Raw genomic sequence first — 24,735 nt, forward strand, 5'->3', positions numbered from 1 at the left:
CCAGGGTACTACTTCTCCTAGTACCTTTCATTCCTTCACTATAGTCCAACATCCCCTAACCCCAAGCAATCATTGCAACTAATCCTTCATTTACTTTTTCTACTACTATTCTCAGGGGCCAACAAGTAATAATAAATAATGTTCCAGGTGCAAAATCAGGTCTATTTTAGCAGAGTAAATAAACTAGGTAAAATACCAAATTAAAGGGGTAGACTGTTCTATAAAAGGTCCTCATAAATTTCCCACTGTGCCCAATAAAGAAAAGTCTGTAGGGGTGCCTGGGTGGCTCAGTCAGTTAGGCATCTGACTTTGGCTCAGGTCATGATCTCACAGCTTGTGAGTTCAAGCCCTGCATCGGGCTCTGTGCTGACAGCTCGGAGCCTGGAGCCTGCTTCAGATTCTGTATCTCCCTCTCTCTCTCTGCCCCACCCCTGCTTGCTCTCTGTCTCTCAAAACTGAGTAAACATTAAAAAATAAAAAAAAAAAAAAAAGAAAGAAAGAAAGAAAGAAAGAAAGAAAGAAAGAAAGAAAAGTCTGTAGATTTTCACTACCAATGTCTAATAAGATAAAGTCTTTACTTCCCTCCTGTTAGTGTATGTGCTGCCAAAGTGAGCACCTTTTTTCCTGTTAAAAAGAAGAAATCACAGCTCAAATCTCTTAGGAGCTAAAAAACTAGAAATGACAGAGGACTATGACAGCCTAGGCCACAGGTTCATTGGGATTGGTGTATTAATATTAAAATTAATACTAATAAAAATTAATAGTAATTTGGTAGGGCAAAGGACTTTTACTAGGTGCTGTACAATTAAAGAGACTTAGGCAAAAGACAAAAAGAAATTAAAACTGTGTTTCTTCAGTCTCCATCTTTTTATACTGGCAGGCATCAGTTTCCTAAAGCTTGCTCATTTTAGAGACTGAGACAAAAGCTACAGTTGACCTTATTTAACAACTTCAACTGGACTATACATACTGCTTGGAAATCAACCATTTTCTACATATTAAATCTACTTTTGACCACATTTCCAATCTGTAGATGACCGTCATCCTGCCTCTTCCCTAATATGATGATTATCTGCAATCCTTCAATTGTCTCATCTACCTTAAGCTTTCTCTGTTTCAAAGGGGAGGTAGGTGCCATGTCCAGCTGAGAAGGTGGCAGAAGCCCCTGAAACAGCCCAAGAAGATGAACAAGGAAGATAAAACACTCAAGCAGAAACAGAAAGAAGAAAAGAAACTCAAGGAACTAACATCAAAGGCTGCAGGGAAGGGCCTACAGGAGGAATTAAGAAATCTGAAAAGATTTCTAAGCCTGGATGGCTTAGTCAGTTGAGTTCCAACTCCTGATTTTGGCTCAGGTCAATGATCACAGGGTTGTGGGATTGAGCCCCATATAGGACTCCACGCTCAGCGTGAAGCCTGCTTGAGATCCTTCCGCCTTCCTTCCCTCCCCCCCACAACCTTCTCCCCTGCTTGAACTCTCTTAAACAAAAAAGGGAAAAAAAGGAAAGAAAGAAACCTGACAAAAAGTAACCTGTTCTTGTGCCTGAGGCAATGGTGTTCCTTAATACTATTCCTGTTTAAACATCTGAATTCCCTGTCTGTTACAGCATCTATTGCCAACTATAGCTAGGATGAAGTGCTGTCTTAGTTCCTATTGTACATTTAAGAATAAACTTTCATTAAAAAAAGGAAAAATCAATCAAAAAAAATTTCTCTGTGCTCTTATCATCTTCATTTATTTGTTTCCCCTCTTGGGGGAAAAATGTCTCTTCACTACTTCAAGGCTAATTTGTCTTTGTGTTTTTGATTTCAGCCTGTATCTTCTAGGACTTTCCATCATCATTTAACACCTTTCTTCTATCTTCCATCATCTTCCTTCTTCCAGATCTTTTCTCTTGGTTCATAAACACAATCAAACCCCTCAACCTAAAACACTTCCTCAATCCTAACTGCTCTTCAAAACAGTTCTTTCTCTTTTTCTTCATTATAACTTTTTGTATTTATGCTATTAAAGAACTTAGTATATTTTAGTTTTTCAAAGACTTTCACTTTTCAAAGTGAAAAACAACTTCTAATCATAAAATAAAAATCACCTTCAGTCCTGCCTTCTGGAGATCATTACCATTAAGACATGGGACTATCTCTTGCCAGTCCTATTTCACCGGCTCTGTATGTAACCATACAATGTTTCCTATCTTGAGCAAATGTTTGTTTTATTACTCATTATATACTGGGCATTTCCCCCAAATTATTAAAAAACATTTATAATATCTAATGACTATAGAAAATTCTAATACATAGAAATACCATCTAGTCATTTTCTTTTCTTTTGGTGGGGGAAGAGGAGGTAATTGCTATTTCCTATAGAAAGTCAGAATAGAACACCGGGGTTAAAGTATACAAATATCTTGAAGATATTTTAATATTTAATATTTAATTTAATATTACTAAAAATATTTTCAAAGATAATAATTAATCTGTTCTCCCATCAGCTAGTTATGAAAATGTCCACTTCACCATAAAGTATTTAAATATTTTGAAGTCTTTACTAATTTGGTAAATAAAAATGTTATGTTCAACAATATTTCATTTATAAGCCATTAGAGTTTCTTCTTCCATGAATTGTATACATCTTTTATACATTTTTCTGTTATAAGAGAATAGTTCTACTTATTATTTGTAAGATCCTTTTATAATCTGAGGATATCAATTTATCGCTTTTCATATTGGTTAAGTATCTGTCATCCGCTTCTAATTCTATATTTGAAAATACACAGAAGAACTAGCTGGGGTTGAAAACAGATTAGAATCCCTTTCTGTGGAGACAAAAGAAGTAAAAGCTAGTCAGGATGAAATTAAAAATACTGTAACTGAGCTGCAATCTTGAATGGATGCCATGGTGGGAAGGATGGATGAAGCAGAGCAGCGAATCAGTGATATGGAGGACAAACTTATGGAGAATAATGAAGCAGAAAAAAAGAGGGAGACTAAGGCAAAAGAGGATGATATAAGAATTAGGGAATTTAGTGACTCATTAAGAAAGAATAACATCAGAATCATAAGAGTCCCAGAAGATGAAGAGAGAGAAAAAGGGGTAGATGGTTTATGTGAGCAAATCATAGTGGAAAACTTTCCTAACTTGGGAAAAGACACAGACATCAAAACCCAGGAGACACAGAGAACTCCCATTAGATTCAACAAAAACCGACTATCATCAAGGCATATTATAGTCAAATTCACAAAACAGGAAAAGGAAAAGAATCATGAAAGCAGCAAGGGAAAAAAAGTCCTTAACCTACAAGAGAAGACAGATCAGGTTCACAGCAGACCTATCCACAGAAACTTGGCAGCCCAGAAAGGAGTGGTAGGATATATTCAATATGCTGAATTGGGAAAATGTGCAGCCAAGAATTCTTTACCCAGCAAGACTGTCATTCAAAATAGGAGAGATAAAAGTTTCCCAGACAAACAAAAACTAAATGAGTTCATGACCACTAAACCAGCTCTGCAAGAAATTTTAACAGGGATTCTCTCAGGGTAGTAAAGATTGGAGAAAAAAAAAACAAAAAACAAAAACAAAAAAAACCCTAAAAAGACCAAAAGCAACAAAGACTAGAAAGGACCAGAGACCACCACCAGAAACTCTAACTCTACAGGCAACGTAATGGCAATAAATTCATACCTTTCAGTACTCACTCTAAATGTCAATGGACTAAATGCTCCAATCAAAACACACAGGGTAATAAAACGGAAAAGAAAACAAGATCCATCTATACGCTGTTTACAAGAGACCCATTTTAGACCTAAAGACACCTTCAGATTGAAAGTAAGGGGATAGAGAACCATCTATCATGCTAATGGTCGCCAAAAGAAAGCCGGAGTAGCCATACTTATATCAGACAATCTAGGTTTTAAAACAAAGGCTGTTAACAAGAGATGAAAAAGGGAATTATATCATAATTAAGGGGTCTATCCAACAAGATGTAACAACTGTAAACATTTATGCTCCAAATGTGAAAGCACCCAAATATATACATCAATTAATCACAAACATAAAGAAACTCATTGATAATAACACCATAATAGTAGGGGACTTCAACACCCCACTTAGAGCAATGGACAGATCATCTAAATGAAAATCAACAAGGAAACAATGGCTTTGAATGACACACTGGACTGGATGGACTTAACAGATATATACAGAACATTTCATCCTAAAGCAGCAAAATACACATTCTTCTTCTGTGCACATGGAACATTCTCCAGAATAGATCACATACTGGGACATAAAATGCACAGAAGTTTTATATTCCTATATAATCAAATTTATTCAGAAATAAGTTCACTATTCACATTTTCTCCTAAAGGTTTTATAATTTAATTTTTTTGAACTCAATTTCCTTTTAAATTTTTTAAGTTTATTTTGAGACAGAGACAGCATGAGTGGGGGGAGGGGCAGCGAGAGAGAATCCCAAGCTGGTTCCGCACTGTCAGCACAGAGCCCGATGTGGGGCTCAAACCCATGAAGCCGTGAGATCATGACCTGAGCCAAAACCACGAGCTGGGCACTTAACTGACTGAGCCACCCAGGCAACCCTGAACTCAATTTTAAAGTCAACCTGGAATCTACTCTGATCTTGGACAAGATAAAGCTCTAACTTGATTTTTTCTTTTTCCATATATAGCCAGTTTTCCTTGGCTTAATTAGTCTAGTATCTCATTCTCTTCTGCAGTATTTGACAGCATTAAATACTCCATCTTTTAAGATGGTTTACTTATTTTGGGAGAGTGCGTGTGCAAGGGGGGAAGGGGCAGAGAAAGAGAGGGGCAGAGAGAATTCCAAGCAGACTCAGAGCTGTCTGCACAGAGTCCATTGTGAGGCTCTCTCTCACGAACTGTGAGATCATGACCTGAGCCAAAATCAAGAGTCAGAAGCTTAACCAACTGAGCCATCCAGGTGCCCCAATTACCTCATCTTTTAAAACCATTTTCTCTTAACTTCTTTGAGTTAATCTTGTATGCCCACTTCTAACCATCTCTTCTTCAATTTGTCTTCTTCCTCCCATTCACTAAATATAGGTTCCTATGGTTCTGTTCTGAATTTTTCCCTAGAGTCTCAAATTTTATGATTTCAAAGATCATCTCTAAAATAGTTCCCAAATCGAATCACTTATCCTTGTTGCATTCCCATCCTCTGGTACCAAATTATCAACTGAATGCAGGAGATCTAGAATAACTCTCCAGTTGTAAGGCTAGTATTCCTCTCATGGTCTGATTCTATGGGTGGCACTGCTATCCTCCCAGGCAACTTGACTTTCCTTCTCTCCTGTTCCTCTTGACGCTTAATACCTAAGTCTCACTGATTTCACTTCCACATTCTCTCCCTACTCTTCTACCACCATTGCCCCAGTTCTAACCCTCCTTATCTCTCACTGTATTACTATTAACAACTTCCCACATAGGTCTCCCCCACCTTCACTCACCACCAGATAATACAAGCTATACACGATTACCAAATAAAATAAAATACTTTTTCCTATGGAGTTTTGATCATGCCAATGCCCCAAATACTTTTAGAGATCTTCCTCTCCACAGAAGGATTCTATGAGCCTATACAGGCATACCTCAGCAGTATCAGTTCTAGACCACTGCAATAAAGTCAATATTTTTGTTTCCCAGTGCATATAAGTTATGTTTACACTATACTGCAGTCTATTAAATGTGCAATAGCATTATGTTTAAAAAAATTTTTACTTACCTTAATGTAAAAATACTTTGTTACTAAAAAAATCCTACCCATCATCCACACTGAATGTGATTCAAGTCTTAATCTCCTTGCTAGTGGAGGGTCTTGCCTTGATATTGATGGCTGCCGACTGATCAGGGTGGTGGTGGTTGCTGAAGGTTGGGGTGGCTGTGGCAATTTCTTAAGAAAACAATGAAGTCAGCCACAACAACTGATTCCTCCTTTCACAAAAGATTTCTCTGTAGCAATGCTGTTTGATAGCATTTTACTGAAGTAGAACTTCTTTCAAAATTGGAGTCCATTCTCCTAAAACCTGCTGCTGTTTAATCAATTGAGTTTGTGTAATATTCCAAATCCTTTTTGTCATTTCAACAATCTGCACAGCTTCTTTACTAGGAATAGATTTGATCCTAAGAAACCCCTTTCTTGAACTCATCCATAAGAAACAACTCCTCATCCATTTAAGTTTTGACATGAGATTGCAGCAATTCAGTCATATCTTCAGGTTCCACTAATTCTGGCTCTCGCTATTTTTGCCACATCTGCAATTACTTCCTCCACTGAAGTCTCAAACCCCTCAAAGTCATCCATGAGAACTGGAAAAAATTTTTTTCCAACTCCTGATAATGTTGATATTGTGACCTCCTCCCATGAATCACAAATGCTCTTAATGGCATCTAGAATGGTTAATCCTTTCCAGAAAGTTATTACTTTGCCCAGATCCATGAGAGAAATCACTACCTACAGCAATCATAGCCTTAAGAAATGTATTTCTTAAATAATAAAACTTGAGAGACAAAATTATCCCTTGATCCATGGGCTGCAGAATGGATGCTGTATTAGCAGGCATGAAAACCTTAACCTTGTTACACATCAGCATCAGAGCTCTAGGTGACCAGACGCATTGCCAATTAGCAGTAACATTTCCAAGAATCTTTTTTCTGAGTAGTAAGTCTCAACAGGGGGCTTAAAATATTCAATAAACCTTGTAAACAGATGTGCTATCATCCAGGCTTTGTCGTTCTGTTTACAGAGCACAGGCAGAGTAGATTTAGCATAATTCTTAAGGGCCCTAGGATTTCTGGAATGGTCACTGAGCACTGGCTTCAACTTAAAGTCAGCAGCTGCAATAGGCCCTAGCAAGCCAGTCAGCCTATCCTTTGAAGCCAGGCATTAACCTTCTCCTCTCCAGCTATGAAAGTCTTAGATGGCATCTTCTTCCAATAGAAGGCTGTTTCATCTACACTGAAAATCTGTTGTTTAGTGTAGCCACCTTCATTAATTAGCTACATCTTCTGAATAACTTGCTGCTTCATCTTGTGCTTTTATGTAAACGGAGATTGTTTCCTTCCTTAAACCTCATGAACCAACCACTACTGGCTTCAAACTTTTCTTCTGCAGTTTCCTCACCTCTCTCAGCCTTCACAGAATTGAAGAGAATTAGAGTCTTGCTCTGGATTAGGTTTTGGCTTAAGGGAATGTTGTAGCTGGTTTGATCTTCTATCCAGACCACTGAAACAGTCTCCATATCAACAGTAAGTCTGTTTTGCTTTCTTACCATTTGTGTGTTCACTGAAATAGCACTTTAAATTTCAAGAACTTTTCCTTTGTACTCACAACTTGGCTAGCTGTTTGGCACAAGAAGCCTAGCTTCTGGCCTATCTAGGCTCTCAACATGCTTTCCTCACTAAGATTAATCATTTCTAGCTTTTCATTTCAAGTGAGAGACATACTATTCTTCCTTTCACTTGAGCACTTAAAAACCACTGTAGGGTTATTAACTGGCCTAACGGTTGTGACTCAGGGAACAAGGAGGCCCAAGGAGAGGGATGGGGAACAGCCTATCAGTGGAGCAGTTAAAACACCCACAACATTTATCAATTAAGTTCACTGTTGTATATGGGCAGAGTCTGTGATGCCCCCAAACAATTACAATAGTAACATCAAAGATCACTGACCACAGATTACCATTACAAACACAATAATGACAAAGTTTGAAACAGAGCAAGAATTACCAAAATGTGAGAGAGACACAAGTGAATGTTATTAAAAATAACGGCACTGACAGATTTGCTCAATGCAGGGTTCCCACAAACCTTTAGTTTGTTTAAAAAAAAAAAAAAATCAAAGTATCTGCAAAGCACAAAATGAGGGATACCTATATTTACAAACCAAAACCTCCATCTGGCCCCAAACTATGTAACACTAAAAATAACTAACACTTTAGGTCACAGTAAAGCATGACAATTATGAGTTCAGGCTCTGAAGGTAAGGCAATTGCAGGTTCAACTGTGCCACTATACTATTAACTCAGGCAAGTTCCTTTCCCTTTCTTAGGCTTAGTTTTCTTATCACCCATAAAAATGATCCATACCTACCTTCACTCACAAAAGTGTTTAAGTGAAATGACAGGAAACATGCTCATACTGCCTGACACAGAAGAGACAATAAATATTAACTAATGGATTCTACTCTCAAATTCACCACCTACCATTTTCCCCTTTCAATTACCCTATTTTTAGCTAGACACTGTGAGTGAAGATTTCTAACAACACACCCTATGTTGTTCCCCATCTCTATAACTGTTTTTCTTCCTTCCACCTAGAACCCCTTCCCGTCCAATTTCCCAAGGCATGCAAAACCAAATTACAACTACGCTTTATGGTCTTAGGTCAAATGCTATTTCTTCCATGAAGCTTTTATAATTTTGGTTTATATACTGATTTACATTTTTTAAAAAATTTTATTTATTTTTGAGACAGAGAGAGACAGAGCATGAGCAGGGGAGGGGCAGAGAGAGAGGGGGACACAGAATCCAAAGCAGGCTCCAGGCTCTGAGCTATCAGCACAGAGCCCGACGTGGGGCTCGAACTCACAGACTGTGAGATCATGACCTGAGCTGAAGTCGGATGCTCAACCAAATGAGCCACCCAGGTGCCCCCTGATTTACATTTTTTAAAACCATCATGTATTATTTTCTAATAATAAAAACAGTTCGAGAAGAAACAAAATTCAAACTAGTTCTGAAGTAAAAGAGTATGAGATTAAGGCAGAATGACAATTCTGTAAGCCTAGATTTTCAAGAAATAGACTTCATTATATAACTGAAAAAATTTCCCAAAACAGTTTGTTGTAATCTAAGAAATACCTGTAAGTCTAACCATAGTGTTTCTCAAAGTGTATGGCGTGATCTAACACTATAGGCATCACCTGGAAACTTCTGAGAAGTGCCAATCTTAGGCCCAAACGTAGACCTAACAAATTAGGAACTGGAGATAAGACCATAATCTGTGGTTGAACGAGTCTTCCAAGTGATTCTGATACACTCTGAAGTTTGAAAAACATAGCCATACTAAAAGAGCACTGGTGGTTTTAGTTCTTTTAGTAAATGGGTGTGAAACTAAAACTTGAAATGGATTTTGAAAACATGGAAACCTATACACTGTATAGAATTGTCAGTGTGAACTCACCACCTCCATTATCTTTAAAAGGAATTAGCTACTAATTACATGCTACTATGGCTTTGTTCCTCTGCTCCACATTCTTATAAACCTCTGCTTATCTCACCATGCATATATATCTAACTTATACATAAGCCCAGATGTTTATGGACAGGATAAAGAACCCTGGAGAACCAAGATGCTAATACAGTAAGGTCCTAACAGCCAATAAAGTACTTCTAACAACAAAATCTTAAATACTAGGTGCCAATCATCTTGAACTTCATAAAAATGACAGAAGACAATGTTGAATAATATAGGACATCCAGACATGCTACAGAGGAAAGCAGACTAACAAGACTATATTCACAGTATACAATAGGGCCTGAATTAGGACAAAAAGGTAATGTAACCTAAAGTTGTTTAGTATTCTTCCTAAATGATAACTGGGCAAGAAATTGGAGGGGAGGGGCACAAAACCCTTGTTCACTGGGTATATACTGCCCTGCTTTTTAGTCTTATAGTTATGAAGTAAGCAAATAAAAGCAAAGGGAAAAAGCCAGTCATGGCCATGATCATTGTGTAGTAACATTTAACAGCATTTGACAGTTTACAAAATGCTTTTCAAACCCATCATCTCAGAGATACACTCTCTGGAGTAAAAGCTAACATAAAGGAATTCATACTTAACACAAAAGACATGCTTAAAGATTATTCTGGCAGTCTCAGAAACCTAAAAGACACTATTCCTCAGATTACTACTTCACTTGGGTAGAAGCATTGATTAAATAAATGGCATGAAGCTAGGGCTCCAGGAATGCCTTTGTAAGACATTTACAGTTGACTAGAGTGGTTTCATAAAGCACTTTAAGAATGAGACTTGTAGGAGTAACTAGCTAGCTCAGTCAGTAGAGCATGCGACTCTTGATCTTGGGATTCTAAGTTTGAGCCCCACGTTGGGTATAGAGAGTACTTTAAAAAAAAAAAAAATAGAAAAATTAAAAATAATGAGATTTGTACAAATAGTGACTTAAATGAACCTTTCTTGTTTTTAAATTGTATTTATTTTGAGAGAACGAGAGAGAGAGAGGGAGGGAGGGAGGGAGGGAGGGAAAGGGAGGGAGAGAGGGAGAGAAGAGAGAGAGGGAGAGAAAATCCCAAACAGGTTCAATACTGTCAGCATGGAGCGCAACAAGGCAGGACTTGATCCCATAAACCGTGAGATCATGACCTGAGCTGAAATCAAGAGTCAGCCAACTGAGCCACCCAGGCGCTCCTTAACTGAACCTTTCAATGAGCATACAAAATTCTATGACATTCTCACTTATTAATGGAAAAATATGGGTTTATTATATAAAATAGGAGTTACCTGATGAACACAAACTGAAATATTAAAACATTATGGAGAAAATTTCAGGAATTCAAAACTCTAATTAAACATAAAACTAAGGGGAGGCACAAGAGGCTAGAGTTGTCTCCCCGTCTACAGAGATATGTATATTTCTTTTCTATTGCTTTTTAATCACACTGAGAATAAAAGCAGTTATTATTCCGTGGACAAGATGTTACTAGTCCTTAATATTCCACCTCTTCAGAGATTAGTATAAGAGATGAGTTTTTGTCACAGGAGTGACTCTGAAAGGAGATCTCTATTAGATAAAAGAGAATAGCTTTACACACTTTAATTTTCCCAAAGATCTTGGTGAGTTGTCTTTAACTTTATTATAAAATTTTCCATAAATCACAAAAGTAGACAAACTAGTAGCACAAATACCCTATCAACTCAGTTTCAACAACCATTAACATTTTGTTCTACTTGCTCCACCTCTCCTCTCCTGCCACCACCTAACACGGTAATACCCCATCTTTCAGGGTATTTTCCCTTATGTTCTGTGATACTTCTACACTTCTCCTCTTCTGATCATTACTTCTGTGGTTCATCATTTTCCTACCCACTGTTTACTCAGTTTGGGAAAAAGGAGGAATCCAATGGGATTTTGTAACTCTCTAAGATATGTTACTTACTGCCTTAAGACTAGGAACATCTCCTTTTCTAAATTTATCTCTCATTACCAGTTTTCTAGCATAACACTAAACACCTAAATGTTTAAATCAGTTAACACTCAAGGCATTCAACACTTTTTAGGCCCTAGATGTCAAGGCAGATAAGCCCATGAAAGTGGTGAATCCACTGGCACCTGGCTGCCTCAGTCAGAAGAGTATATGACTCTTGATCTCAGGATTGTGAGTCTGAGCCCCACACTGGGTATAGAGATAACTAAAAGAAATAAATAAACTTAAAAAAAAAAAAAAGTGCTGAATCTAGGGTTAGAGTGAACAACTGGTACAAATCACTGCTCCTTTCAACAAAGGCTCAGAAGATACCATAGATGGTGACGATCTTCCCATATACCCAAAGCTTATAACCCAGCTTTTCTAGAAAAAAAAATTTAACAGTCCAGTGATGGCCCTGGGATTCTGAACTCCTTGTCTTTGAAAAAGTGCAAATATATTCACTTTCAACAAGCTGAAGGAAATATTAGCAATTTGGGTATCCCTGGGCTACTCCAAAGAACTGCAGTCAAATAAGCTAAGTATTTTGAAACATTCATAAATATTTCCTTTCTAACCTTGAGCCCTAAATTTCTTTTTAAAGATTTTATTATTTAAGTAATCTCTATACCCAACATGGGCTCAAACTCACAACCCCACGATCCAGAGTTGTATGCTCCACCAACCGAGCCAGCCAGGTGCCACTGAGTCCTGAATTTTTTTTTTTTTTAATTTACATCCAAATTAGTTAGCATATAGTGCAACAATGATTTCAGTAGATTCCTTAGTACCCCTTACCCATTTAGCCCACCCCCCCTCCCACAACCCCTCCAGTAACCCTCTGTTTGTTCTCCATATTTAAGAGTCTCTTCTGTTTTGTCCCCCTCCCTGTTTTTATATTGCTTCCCTTCCCTTGTGTTCATGTGTTCTGTGTCTTAAAGTCCTCATATGAGTGATGTCATAGGATATTCATCTTTCTCTAATTTCGCTTCGCATAAATACCCTCTGGTTCAATCCACATAGTTGCAAATGGCAAGACTTCATTCTTTTTGATTGCCGAGTAACACTCCATTGTATATATATATACCACATCTTCTTTATCCATTCATCCGCCGATGGACATTTGTGAACCCTAAATTTTTTTGACATTTCTTTATTCTTGTATCAGTCTAAACTTTTGCTTTAGTCAAACTAAAGTTCTGACTAAAATGGTTATTTATTCTCCCTGGTCTCTTCTTATATTCTTTGGTGAACAAGTGAAATCTTACCTTGCTTCATCCTTGGGTCTAGAGCCATCATCATTCTGTGAAGCACCTTGAACGTCAATAAAATTTACACAGAAAATGAGTTTCAAAAAGTGATTTTCACCTTTTTCCTAACAGGCAAAGCATTTTATTAAATCTTGTAGAACACACTATAACTTAAATTCCAACATGATATTTAAAGGAAAAATGTGATAAAATGTTCATATGATTGAAATTAAAAAATGTTTACCAAAATTTTGTGCAAATGCTTTTTAGGTCTAGGAGATGCTAATTAGTCAAGGTATTATTACTGATGTCCTACTTCTGCCTTTTAAAATATATATGTGCTTGGTTCTAATTCAAATCTAATATTTTAGCCATCTTTTATATTCCAAATACCTCACACAAAATACTGATAACCAGCAGGATAAGGAATAAAACAGATTCTGAAAACAGAAAAACCAGTAACATCTCTCTTATGCAAGGGCTTGGCAAATAACTTCAAGAAAAGGAAAGGTACCAACTAATCTCAAGTGGCAAATTAATGCCACAAATTTCACACTTTCTTCAAATTTCATTCATGCAAAATAACCTGAGGATTCAGTAAGGGCCTGTGCACTATAAAAACATTAGACGGTAGGCACACTGATTGCAGCAAAAATAGCAGACAGAGAAGGAAATACTGTAAAATGCAGAAACAAGAACTCCAGTTTATCAGTCTATTTTAAGTTAGTTAAAGAATAATAAATAGTCCCTAGGGCGTCTGGGTGGCTCAGTCAGTTAAGCATCTGACTTTAGCTCAGGTCATGATCTCATGGTTCATGGGTTCAAGCCCTACATTGGGCTCTGTGTTGACAGCTCAAAGCCCGGAGCCTGCTTCTGTGTCTCCCTCTCTCTCTGCCCTTCCCCCACTCGTGCTCTGTCTGTCTGTCTCTCTCTCTCAAAAATAAACATTAAAAAAAAAAAAAGGCCCCGGGGCACCTGGGTGGCTCAGTCGGTTGAGCGTCCGACTTCAGCTCAGGTCATGATCTCACAGTTCGTGGGTTCGAGCTCCACATCAGGCTCTGTGCTGACCGCTTGCTCAGAGCCTGGAGCCTGCTTCAGATTCTGTGTCTCCTCTCTCTGCCCCTCCCCCACTCACGCTTTGTCTCACTGTTTCTCAAAAATAAATAAATGTAAAAAAAAATTTTTTTTAAGTCCCCAAATACATAGTTTTAAACAGTAAAATCATCACTACATTACTCCAAACCATAATTAACAGATTAATTTCATTTAAAAAATGCTGAATCATGACTACACTATACCATACTCAGCAAGGTTGCCAGGAATATCATCTTGTCTAAAAATATTACATTAAAAAAAGTAGGGGGCATAAAAGGTACAGCATAAGGAATATAGTCAATAATATTTTAATAGTGTTGTTTGGTGACTGACTGTAGCTATACTTGCAGTGAGCAAAGCATAATATACAGATTTGTCCAATCAATAGGTTGTACACCTGAAACTAATGTAACTTTGTGCATCAACAATCCTTCAATTAAAACAAAAAGCTTACCAAAAAAAAAAAAGTACAAGTGGATAACCAGACAATATGGTATACGTATGCAATGGGAAACTATCAGTAATAAAAAGGAACAAATAACTGAATCGTGCTATGTCGTGGATGAACCCGAAAAACCCTGTGCTAATAAGTAAAAGAAGTCTGACACAAAAGACCGCACACATTGTACCATTCCCATTTATAGGAAATGTCCAGAAAACACAAATTTTTGGAAAAAAAAAATAGATTAGTGGTTGCCAAGGGCTAGAGGTGGGAATAGAATTTCCTGTAAATAAGAGGATCTTACCAGGGGGATGAAAATGTTCTAATCCTGATTTACAGTAATGGTTAGGTCACTCAGTTAAATTACTAAGAAGTATTAAACTGGATATTAGCAATGAGTGAATTTTATGAAATATAAATCTCAATAAAGCTGTTAAAAATGGCTCAAACCCATGAGCTGTGAGATCATGACCTGAGCCAAAGTCAGCCACTTAGCTGACTGAGCCACCCAGGAGTCCCTAAAAAAATTTTCTTTATGTTTATTTTTGAAAGAGAGAAAGAGCACAAGTGGGGAAGGGGTAGAGAAAGAGAGGGAGAGAGAGAATCCCAAGCAGGTTCCATACTATCAGTGCAGAGCCTGACTTGTGGGGCTCAATCCCACCAACTGTGAGATCATGACCTAAGCTGAACATGACCTGAGCTGAAATCAAGAGTCGAACATTTAACTGACAGCCACACAGGCACCCCTGAAAAGAGTACATTTCAGTTTTACAAGAATTTTTAATTTTTTAATGTTTATTTATTTTGGGAGAGAGAGAAAGAAACAAAAGAGAGAGAGACAGAGAGAGACAGAGCAGGGGCTAAGAGACCAGGAGACAGAATATGAAGCAGGCTCCAGACCCTGAGCTGTCAGCACAGAGCCTGATGCGGGGCTCGATTCCACTAACCACGAGATCATGACCTGAGCCAAAGTCAGACGCTTAACTGGCCGAGCTACCCAGGAGCCCCTACAAGAATTATTTTTATATGGAATATATTGCCTCAAATAGCTGATGAGACATAAATGAAATCAGGAAATGAAATTTAAAAATCCAGCACAAGTTACTAAAATTAATCAATTAGTATCCCACTTTTCTCAAAAATTAAGAAAACCACTTTCAGGGGGAGTGCATCAGAGTGGCTCAGTTGCTTAAGCATCCAACTCTTGGTTTTGGCTCAGGTCATGATACCATGGTTTGTGAAATCGAGCCCTGCACTGGGCTCTGTGCTGACAGCACAAAGCCTGCTTGGGATTCTCCATCTCCCCTGCCCAGCATGCACATGCTCATGCTCTCATGCTCTCTCTCAAAATAAATAAATAAACTTAAAAAAAAAATCTGGAACATTCCATTTAAATCTACCAATAAGTGACACTTCTAAACTTTTTCATTTATTACAAAAAGCACAGTATTTAATCACAGACTCTGAGGCCAAACTGCCTGACTTTATATTGTAGCTTCATCATGTACTAACATTGTGACTTCAGAAAACTACACTTGCCTTTCCTGTGCCTTTTACCACTTATAAAATGGGGACAATAATGATACCTACTTCACAGAATAGTTGTGAGGATTACACATAAAGATTTAGAACAGTGCCCAGCACATAAGCACTCCATGAATATTAGCTATTACTGTTTCTCAAAATTACATTTCATTTATAAGTACAAAGGCCATTTTCATCCACTCAATACAGAGGTGAGGTCATGACTATGAAATTTTTTTAAATGTTTATTCATTTTTTGAGAGAGGGAGAGAGACAGAGTCAGAGTGGGGGAGGGGCAGAGAGAGAGGGAGACATGGAATCTGAAGCAGGCTCCAGGTTCTGAGCTGTCAGCACAGAGTCCAACATGGGGCTCAAACTCACAAACTGAGAGATCATGACCTGAGCTGAAATTGGACGCATAACCAACTGAGCCACCCAGGTGCCTCAATGGCATAAATTATACAGACCTAATTCTGTGCTTCCAGAGAATAGTTTTTAAAAAAGGCACAAAATATCTGATACTTATACAATGAATGTCCAAGAAGAGAACAGTGATCTTAAAGTTTGCATTTTATAAATGTATTGTTCTTTAGAAGTATTCCTACTGCCAATTTCCGTAAGAAAAAATGATCAGATTTCTAAATGCACACATTTTACCCACAGGACCCTTTGGAAGATCTATAAAGATCTCTTCTATTCAGTGAACTACTCAAAAGGGGTTCCCTGCCATAAAATAACTAACTGGTAGATGAAGCAATTTAACACACTGTTCTATTTCCTGGTGCCTAGCAATCTCAAAGCAAAACAAACAAGTGAACTGATACTAGAGCAGGAACAAGGTGAAGCAAATTTGAAAAAAAAAAAAAAAAAAAAAAAAAAAAGGTTATCCTGATGGCTATTATCAGCTCTGAGATGAATCAGAAAAGAAGGCTTGGGTTAGCACCAAGTGAAAGAACTGAACCAGAGATAGCCACATTAGGCTAGGGACTTGAAAGGAGATGAGGTGTTTCTAGGTATGTGGCACACCCTACACTAGCAGAAGCAAAAGAAACTTTCTCTTAGACAATTAATCCCCAATTTAGGCCCCTAAAATTCCCACAGACTATGATTAAAAATAAACTGGCAATCAAAGAGCAGCAAACACATAAGAAAACAAGTCTCAATGAAGGACAGACATAAAAATATATCCCCGGGGGCATCTGGGTGGCTCAGTCAGCTAAGCATCCGACTTTGGCTCAGGTCATAATCTCACGGCTTGTGGATTCACTTTCCACATCAGGCTCTCTGCTGACAGCTCAGAGCCTGGAGTCAGCTTTGGATTCTGTGTCTTCATCTCTTTGCCTCTTCCCTGCTCACGCTCTTTATGTGTGTCTCTCTCTCAAAAATAAATAAACATTAAAAAAATTTTTTAAATAAAAATAAAAAATAAAAATATACCCCCAAAGATCTCTGATATTGGAATTTTCCTTTTTTGTTTGATATTGAAATTTTCAAATGGGAAATATTAAAAAAACTTATCAAAAGAAAATGAACAAGAAAAAACAAGAAATTATCAAATAAGCTCCAGCAATTGCATTCCTAGGAATATACCCAAGATAAATTAAAAACATGTGCACAAAGAAACTTGCACACAAATGTTTGTAGCAGCATTATTTGTGATTCATTAATAACCAAAAGGTGGGAAAGTAAGTCATGTGTCCACCAGAAGATGAATGCATAAACAAACTGTGGCAGAATCATACAGTGGAATATTATTCAGCCACAAAAAAGGAAGTACTGATACATGCTTCAACTTTGATAAACCTCGAAAACAATATGCCAAGAATCCAGACACAAAAGGTCATGTACTATATGATTCCTTTTTTATGATATATCCAGAATAGGCAAATCCCTAAAGGCAAAAAGCATATTAGAGATTACCAAGGGTTGGGGGTGGGGAATGGGGAGTGATTATATAATGGACAATGGTTTGTTTTTCTGGGGTGATGAAAATGTTTTGAAATCAGAGGTGGTAGATACTATCATTATGTATATACTAAATGCCACTGAATTGTACACTTTATAAGGTTAGTTGTATGTTATGTAAATTGTACCTCAAAAGAATCACAACAAAAAAGGACATATTTGAGAAACAATAAATGCTGTAAAACTGAAAGTGCATCATATCAATATATAGGAGAAATTCCATTCTCAAGTATATATCCCACATAGACTCTTCAAACTGTACCAGGAGACATATAAATGACTAAACGCAAAAATATTCAATTATGACTGTATGTTCTTAATGGCAAAACCTGAAAAGAAATCAGATTGTCTTTTGACATAAAAATGGATAAACTGTGGTATATTCACCTAACAGATTATCATATAGCAACAAAAATAAATGAATTACAGAGAAGTACTATGGATAAATTTTAAAAGGCAAAAATCTATTTTCATAGAGCTCAAGAAAAAGTGCAAGTAATAGACTGCTTAGGGACATGCACAGGTGATAAAAAAATGTTTAAGCAAGGAAATGATAAATTCAAAATTTAGAGTAGTGATTATCTGTAGGGGAAAGACACAGATTTCTAGGGAGGAAAATACAGGAGTATATAATGATTGTTAATGCTCTAATTTCTAAGGTGTGTAGCAGTTATGGGTGAATAATTTATGCTGGTTTATGTATTACACATGTTAAATATAAGAATATATATAATATATATGAGAATATAAGTCAAAATACTTTGTAAATTGTATAAATGGATGAAGAATTCAGCAAAGTCTTACTCTAAACCAATGACTGTATTACAGCCTTAATATTTGGATTTTTAAAGTAGAACTAGTGGAAATAAAGTTTTCCTGGCTTTTTGAGGAGGGTAAACTAGTTAATATTTGAACATATATACAAAAACATTCAAAGATAAGTCAAATAAGTTTATCTCCATAAAATAATTAGTTGGTACCCAGATCCAGTTGATATCAGTAATTTCAAGTAATATTTGGTAAAGCAAAAAATTTAAGCTAGTTTCTTAGAGTTTATTATACTGATAAGAAAACATTATAGATACATTCATATAAAATGGCGATTTACATTAAAATTAAAAGGAACCACAAAAACTAGAGTCTAATGAAAGAAAGAATGAGATACAGTCAAAATGGAATGGAACATACATATTAAGAACCAAAGGTCACATATGCCAAAACCTATCTCCAATTTAATTTTAAATACATCCAGAGTATGCATGGTAAAGAATAAAGATCTTTACAAGAATATGTTCTTATTTTATAATCATAAATTTAAAAGTAAAATAGATTTTTATTTGTCTTTAGTAAAAATGTCTTTGACAGTAATGGTTTTCAGTGTTTCCTACTGGAGGTCATATTTAGGAAGACAGGTATTAAACTAATGATCTACCACTACCAGCAGCCCAAGAGGTAAAAACAGATGAATGGGAAGTTCTTGCAGATATGAACTGCCCACACTCGATTTGTTGACTGACTTTAGATCTGAGTGCTAAAGCAGTAAATCTGTGTAACTAATTAAATAAAGGATTCTTCCTAGAGATTCATAAAAGGCAATTCTGTACTTAAAGAGAGGAAAACACCAGGACAAATTATGAAGTTATTTTCTAAATCAGAGAAGTAAGAAAGAATATCAAAGAAAATGTGACAACTACAACTAAGATGCGCAGTTGCATATTAAACTTGTTCTCTGAGCCAGCATGGGGTTGGGAAGGTGGGGTGAGGATATAAAGCTCTCTAGTTTTCAAATAAAGCCTGAAGATAAGCATGAAGAAAAAACAAACACATTGAGTAAATTTTGTTTCACTTGAAAAAGGTTTACTTATTTAACTGTCATTTAAAAAAAATTTATCCACCAAAAACAATGAGCCAAAAATGTCTAAGTACCCAAAGAGATAATACTGTCTCATCAGGAAAATCCAACATTCCCACTAAATCTACATTTATAGCAAGCTATTATTTGGTGACTTTTAATACTAAAATTCAGTGATTTCTTTTCATAAACATTATTTAAAAATTAACCAAAAATATTTAAGTCTACAAGAACAAATTTCTTCTAAGAACCATTCTACATGTTCTTCCACAAAAAAACTTGACTGGGATGCCCGGCTGGCTCAGTAAGTAGAACATGTGTGATCTTGGGGTTGTAAGTTTGAGCCCCACGTTGGGTATAGAGATTACTTAAGAACAAAATCTTAAAAAAATTTTTTAAAACAAAACATTACCTCTAACATTCTCAGGGGAAAAAAATAATCTAAAAATCTTTAACAGTAGAAAATTATTAAAATACAAAAGCAATCCCCCTCACCCCCCCTACCTCCCCAGTTCTTATCCAACCAACCTATGCCAGGTGCTAGAAATTCAATTTTAGTGGTAAACTCTTATTTTCATTTCTGGTTTATAATTAAAGTTACAGAAATGGAACCAAAGAACAATCTAAGTGTAGTTCCCATCATGCATGCTTGTGAACTAGACCAGATTTTGCCCGCTTACAACTCATGACTTGATTCAAAGTTTCTCGGTTTCTAAGTGTGAATCAATTGGAAAGAATAGGAAACATCAACAAATATTTGTATTTCAATCTTGACTCTGCATGATACTAATTGGTGTGATATTGGACTTATTATTTCAATTATCAGAGTCTCAATTTCCTTATATGCAAAATGCAAGTTGTGCCTTACTAAAGCTACGATGGTTAAATGAGTATATATGTAAACACATCGCCATAGTGGCTGGCACATGGCAAGCATTAAAAAAATGGCAGCTATTTTATCTGGCAACTCCAATCCTAAAATACACTGTGACTTTCCAATTAAAATCTCTACTTCAAATAATTATGTTAAATTCTATCAATTATTTTCTTACCTGAGTGGAAAACTGGTAACAGAAATACTCACTTTTGTGGGCAATAAACAATAAAGTTGTAAGTATAAATATACAATTTAGATTCTACTTTAAAATATGAAAATGGATATGCTTTGTTAATTATTAAGTATTTTTCATTAGTAACAGTTTCAACTTGTAGGGGGTAAAAAACTTTAGCAGCGATAAATGCAGAGTGTAGAGCAATATAAAAATGAAATTTAACTTGTGTATTATTTTCTAGTATTTCAATTTATGGAAAAATTTGACTATTACAGAGTTCCTATGAATAGTAGTCAATTAAAATGAACTTGTCAACTCTGAAGCAGTATGACCATTTCAGAAATTTCTCTCCACCCTCACTAACCTCAAAGAAACAATCTGGAAGATACACCAGGACTGTGTTGAAGGTCCTGCTATTAAAAAAGATCATGAGTTAAAGAGGAAGTAGGAAGTCTTCCAAAGCAGAAACAGAAGAATAGCATCTGACAACTGCAAAAGGTTTCATAATGTAGTTTCTAAGTAAACAAAAAGAACTTTGTCAGACTAATCAAGAAAACCACTAATCTGCTCTTTGTCTTGGGGACTCTTAAATCGACATTTCAAGTGAAAATTTGCTTAGCACATTTGTAAGTAATGGAAAAATCTAAAAGGAATCCACTAAGAAGTACTTTTATTAAGCATGCTAGCTATATAGGCACTAATCCGGGTGCCAAACTTCTTTCAATTAGTTCATGTTTATTATTTCCTTTAACAAAAACTAGTGGGTCATAAATTGTAAGCTATGCTGGTATACGTATAATGAATTGGTTTTGTCATTATTATAACACATAGATACCTCTGTAAATGTAGCCTACAGAAATGGAAAAGGAATGACAAATGGATTTCAGCTTGTATTGGTAGGCTAATACAGTACTAAGAAGGATTTCAAGTCAAATTTAAACTCAACTAGATACTACTACAGACAAACTATGTCTGCCATTGGCAATGGAGAGGGTATGGCATCATTTGCCATAATAATTATCATCATTGGTCTACAAAATAAATAGTTTACAAATCAATTCATTACACAGAATCAACTGTGATTCAACTTTGATTTGCAACTTTTCAACTTATAGAAAAATGTTTTATTCATAGAAACAATGCACTAAAAGGAAAATGTTTAAAATAATCAATGTCTCTTTTTATTTTTATTATTATTATTTTTTTCAACGTTTTTTATTTATTTTTGGGACAGAGAGAGACAGAGCATGAACGGGGGAGGGGCAGAGAGAGAGGGAGACACAGAATCGGAAACAGGCTCCAGGCTCCGAGCCATCAGCCCAGAGCCCGACGCGGGGCTCGAACTCACGGACCGCGAGATCGTGACCTGGCTGAAGTCGGACGCTTAACCGACTGCGCCACCCAGGCGCCCCTCAATGTCTCTTTTTAAAAAAAGAAATAATTTCTTTAAGGTGAAAAAGAATAGCAATAATTACATACAGCATCTATGGTGGCTAACATTAGAAAGAATCATTAAAGAGCCTATATAAAAAGTGATTACTTACTTTCTGAACATGTAGTTTCACCATTGGTAACAACTTCAGACTCTAACTGCAGCCCATCAAGACAAACTGACAAGTCTCCCATTGTCTCTGTTGGCTCTTTGTCACCTACAAGCTGTAAAGTCACAACTACTTCCTCAACTGTAAGAGAATATAATTACAGAACAAATAGTCACTTTTTTTTCTTTAAGCCATCTTAACTGTTAAAAACAATGAATGTCAGAAAAAATTTACATTTTTGTGTATATAAATTGTTTTTAGTATACTTCTCTGAGGTTTCAGGACTTTTGACACAAACATTTAAAAAAACAACAAAATTTGCTAATGTTTAATATCCATAATGTAAAATACTAAATAGCTCAATCATCTCATTTGTTATATTCATTCCATCCTTGCAGAAAATAAGCCAGCGGGATTATTCAGCAATATATGCCTGAATTTTACTGAGTGAAAACATATAAGTTAAGAATGGACTGCATCTCTTAAATCCTAAATGAGATTTAGAAAGTATGTTTTAGACAGTCAAGGGGTAGAAAAACATCTATGTTTTAAAATCATGATATATTAATCAAAACAAGCACGTTTCAAGTTTTTATATATCTTCATATAAATATATATACATGCAAATAAAACCACAGCCATCTAAAATTAGGAAATTTAAAAAAAGCATTTGAAAAGACAATGTCAAAATATTAATCATATATGTCTTTGAAATAGAATTACATTTTTCATCTCTATATTCTTTAGTTTTCCATAATTGAGTTATAATATTTTAATAAGTACCTATTTACTAAATTTACTAAAAAATATTGGGTCAAAAATGAATGGCTAAACCAAGGTTGCTCAGAATGCTTTAAATAATTCAAAATTCGAGGCACCTGGGTGGTTCAGTTAGTTAAACATCTGACCTTTGATTTCAGCTCAGGTCATGATCTCAAGGGCTCAGAATGCAAAGCTTGCTTGGGATTCTCTCTGCCCCTCCCCTACTCAGGCTTGCAAGTGCACACGCATGCACACATTGGTTCTCTCTTTCTCTCTCAAAATAAATAAACATACATTTTAAAAAAGCTAAAGATTGTTCTCCTCATTAATATTATAACCAAGCAAACTTAAAAACAAATAGTGAACATAGTCATTCTGCACGTCTTGCACATGTATTTCTTGCAGAAAAACAAATAGCCTAACACAATTTCTGTTACTTTTACATACATACGTTTCATGTTGTTTGACTTTAAGGTTTCAAAGATATCCAATGCTGCAGTTCCCAACAAAACATCAGATTTCAGTGTCTGATGACTCCACACGCGAAAATGCAATTTACTCACAGGGGTGACAATACTAAAAGTGAAGAAAGGTTAAAAAAAAAATTATTATTTTCATTAAAATATCACAGTGGGATTCTAAATAAATTACAATTAAATTTTAATGTCTAAAATCTTCTGACTGTATCTCTTACAGTTTATTGTACAATCAATATTGCCCCTATTTTGTAATCTTACAGAAAACATCTGAATGCTACATGCTCACATTGTCATTTTCATTTGTGGCTGAACTACAGGGGCAACTTCATGCATATATCACCAACACAAGTAAAACTGCTCATCATGCTACAAACTGTTAGAAAACTTGTCTTACTTTAGTAGTATAAAAAGTTAATTTATAAATTAAATCTTTACTTTATGTCAGGTAGTATAGTGAGCCTGAGGTGATTTCATTTCATCTTCACGGCAACCCTAAGAGATGGGAATTACCACCCGCATCTTCAGATATAGAAACCACTATTCAGAGAAGTTAATTAAGCAAGTTGCCCAGCATTCCACAGCTAGTGAGTGGCAGGCTGTAATTTGAACAAAGGTCTGAAAACAGAGGAGGAGGAGGAAGAGGAGGAAGAGGAGGAAGAGGAGGAAGAGGAAGAGGAGGAGGAGGAGGAGGAGGAGGAGGAGGAGGAGAGGGGGAGGAGGGGGGAGGAGGAAGGAGGAAGGAGGAGGGGGGAGGAGGAAGGGGGAGGGGGGAGGAGGAGGGGGGAGGAGGGGGGAGGAGGGGGAGGAGGAGGAGGAGGGGGGAGGAGGGGGAGGGGGAGGAAGAGGAGGAGGAGGAGGAGGAGGAGGAGGAGGAGGAGGAGGAGAAGAATACTATCTGTAATGGTAATTTCCAAAACAAATTTTGGGAAATCTGAACTTGCACTAAACTGCATACAAAGTGTTCTCAAAGTCACCAATTAGAAAAACAGGAACACTGTTATTATCTGCCATGGTATGGTTCAATGCTATAAAGAAAAATTCTAGGGACGCCTGGGTGGCTCTGTCAGGTAAGCATCCAACTTCAGCTCAGGTCATGATCTCACGGTTTGTGGGTTCAAGCCCCATGTTGGGCTCTGTGCAGACAGCTCAGAACTGGGAGCCTATTTTGGATTCTGTCTCCCTCTCTCTCTCTGCTCCTCCCCCACTTGTACACCTTCTGTCTCTCTCTCTCAAAAATAAATAAAACATTTTAAAAAATTGAAAATGAAAGAAAAATTCTAGAAATATTTGAATTTCTCTATACTTCATTCTAAAAGGTGATGAAATTTGGGGGGACAAATAAACTCTTTCTCAGAAGGCTACCTATGTCTATTACCCTCATTATCATATTTTCACCACCATTTTAAGTTTAAACAAACTAAATGGGGATGGAATGTAAGGAATTATTAATTTTACTTTCATTTGAAAGAGGATAAAGTATACTCTCAAAGATGGTCTTATCGAAATTAATTCAATTCTAGAGAGAATGCCCACAA

General features: G+C 36.4%; 1 protein-coding gene across 3 annotated transcripts in view; it reads right to left on the minus strand.

Moving 5' to 3' along the window:
- The window catches only part of ITCH (itchy E3 ubiquitin protein ligase), a 143,194-nt gene that overhangs the window by 53,645 nt on the left and 64,814 nt on the right, over positions 1-24,735 (minus strand). For all 3 annotated transcript variants that reach the window (XM_042931177.1, XM_042931178.1, XM_042931180.1), the window contains 3 exons: positions 23,173-23,297; positions 21,963-22,100; positions 12,507-12,552 (listed from right to left, as the gene is read on the minus strand). In XM_042931177.1, coding sequence (XP_042787111.1) covers positions 12,507-12,552; positions 21,963-22,100; positions 23,173-23,297 — 309 coding nt within the window. The remainder of the gene's footprint in view (positions 1-12,506; positions 12,553-21,962; positions 22,101-23,172; positions 23,298-24,735) is intronic.

The sequence above is a fragment of the Panthera leo genome, chromosome A3 (assembly GCF_018350215.1).
Source record: "Panthera leo isolate Ple1 chromosome A3, P.leo_Ple1_pat1.1, whole genome shotgun sequence".
Taxonomy (NCBI): Eukaryota; Metazoa; Chordata; class Mammalia; order Carnivora; family Felidae; genus Panthera; species Panthera leo.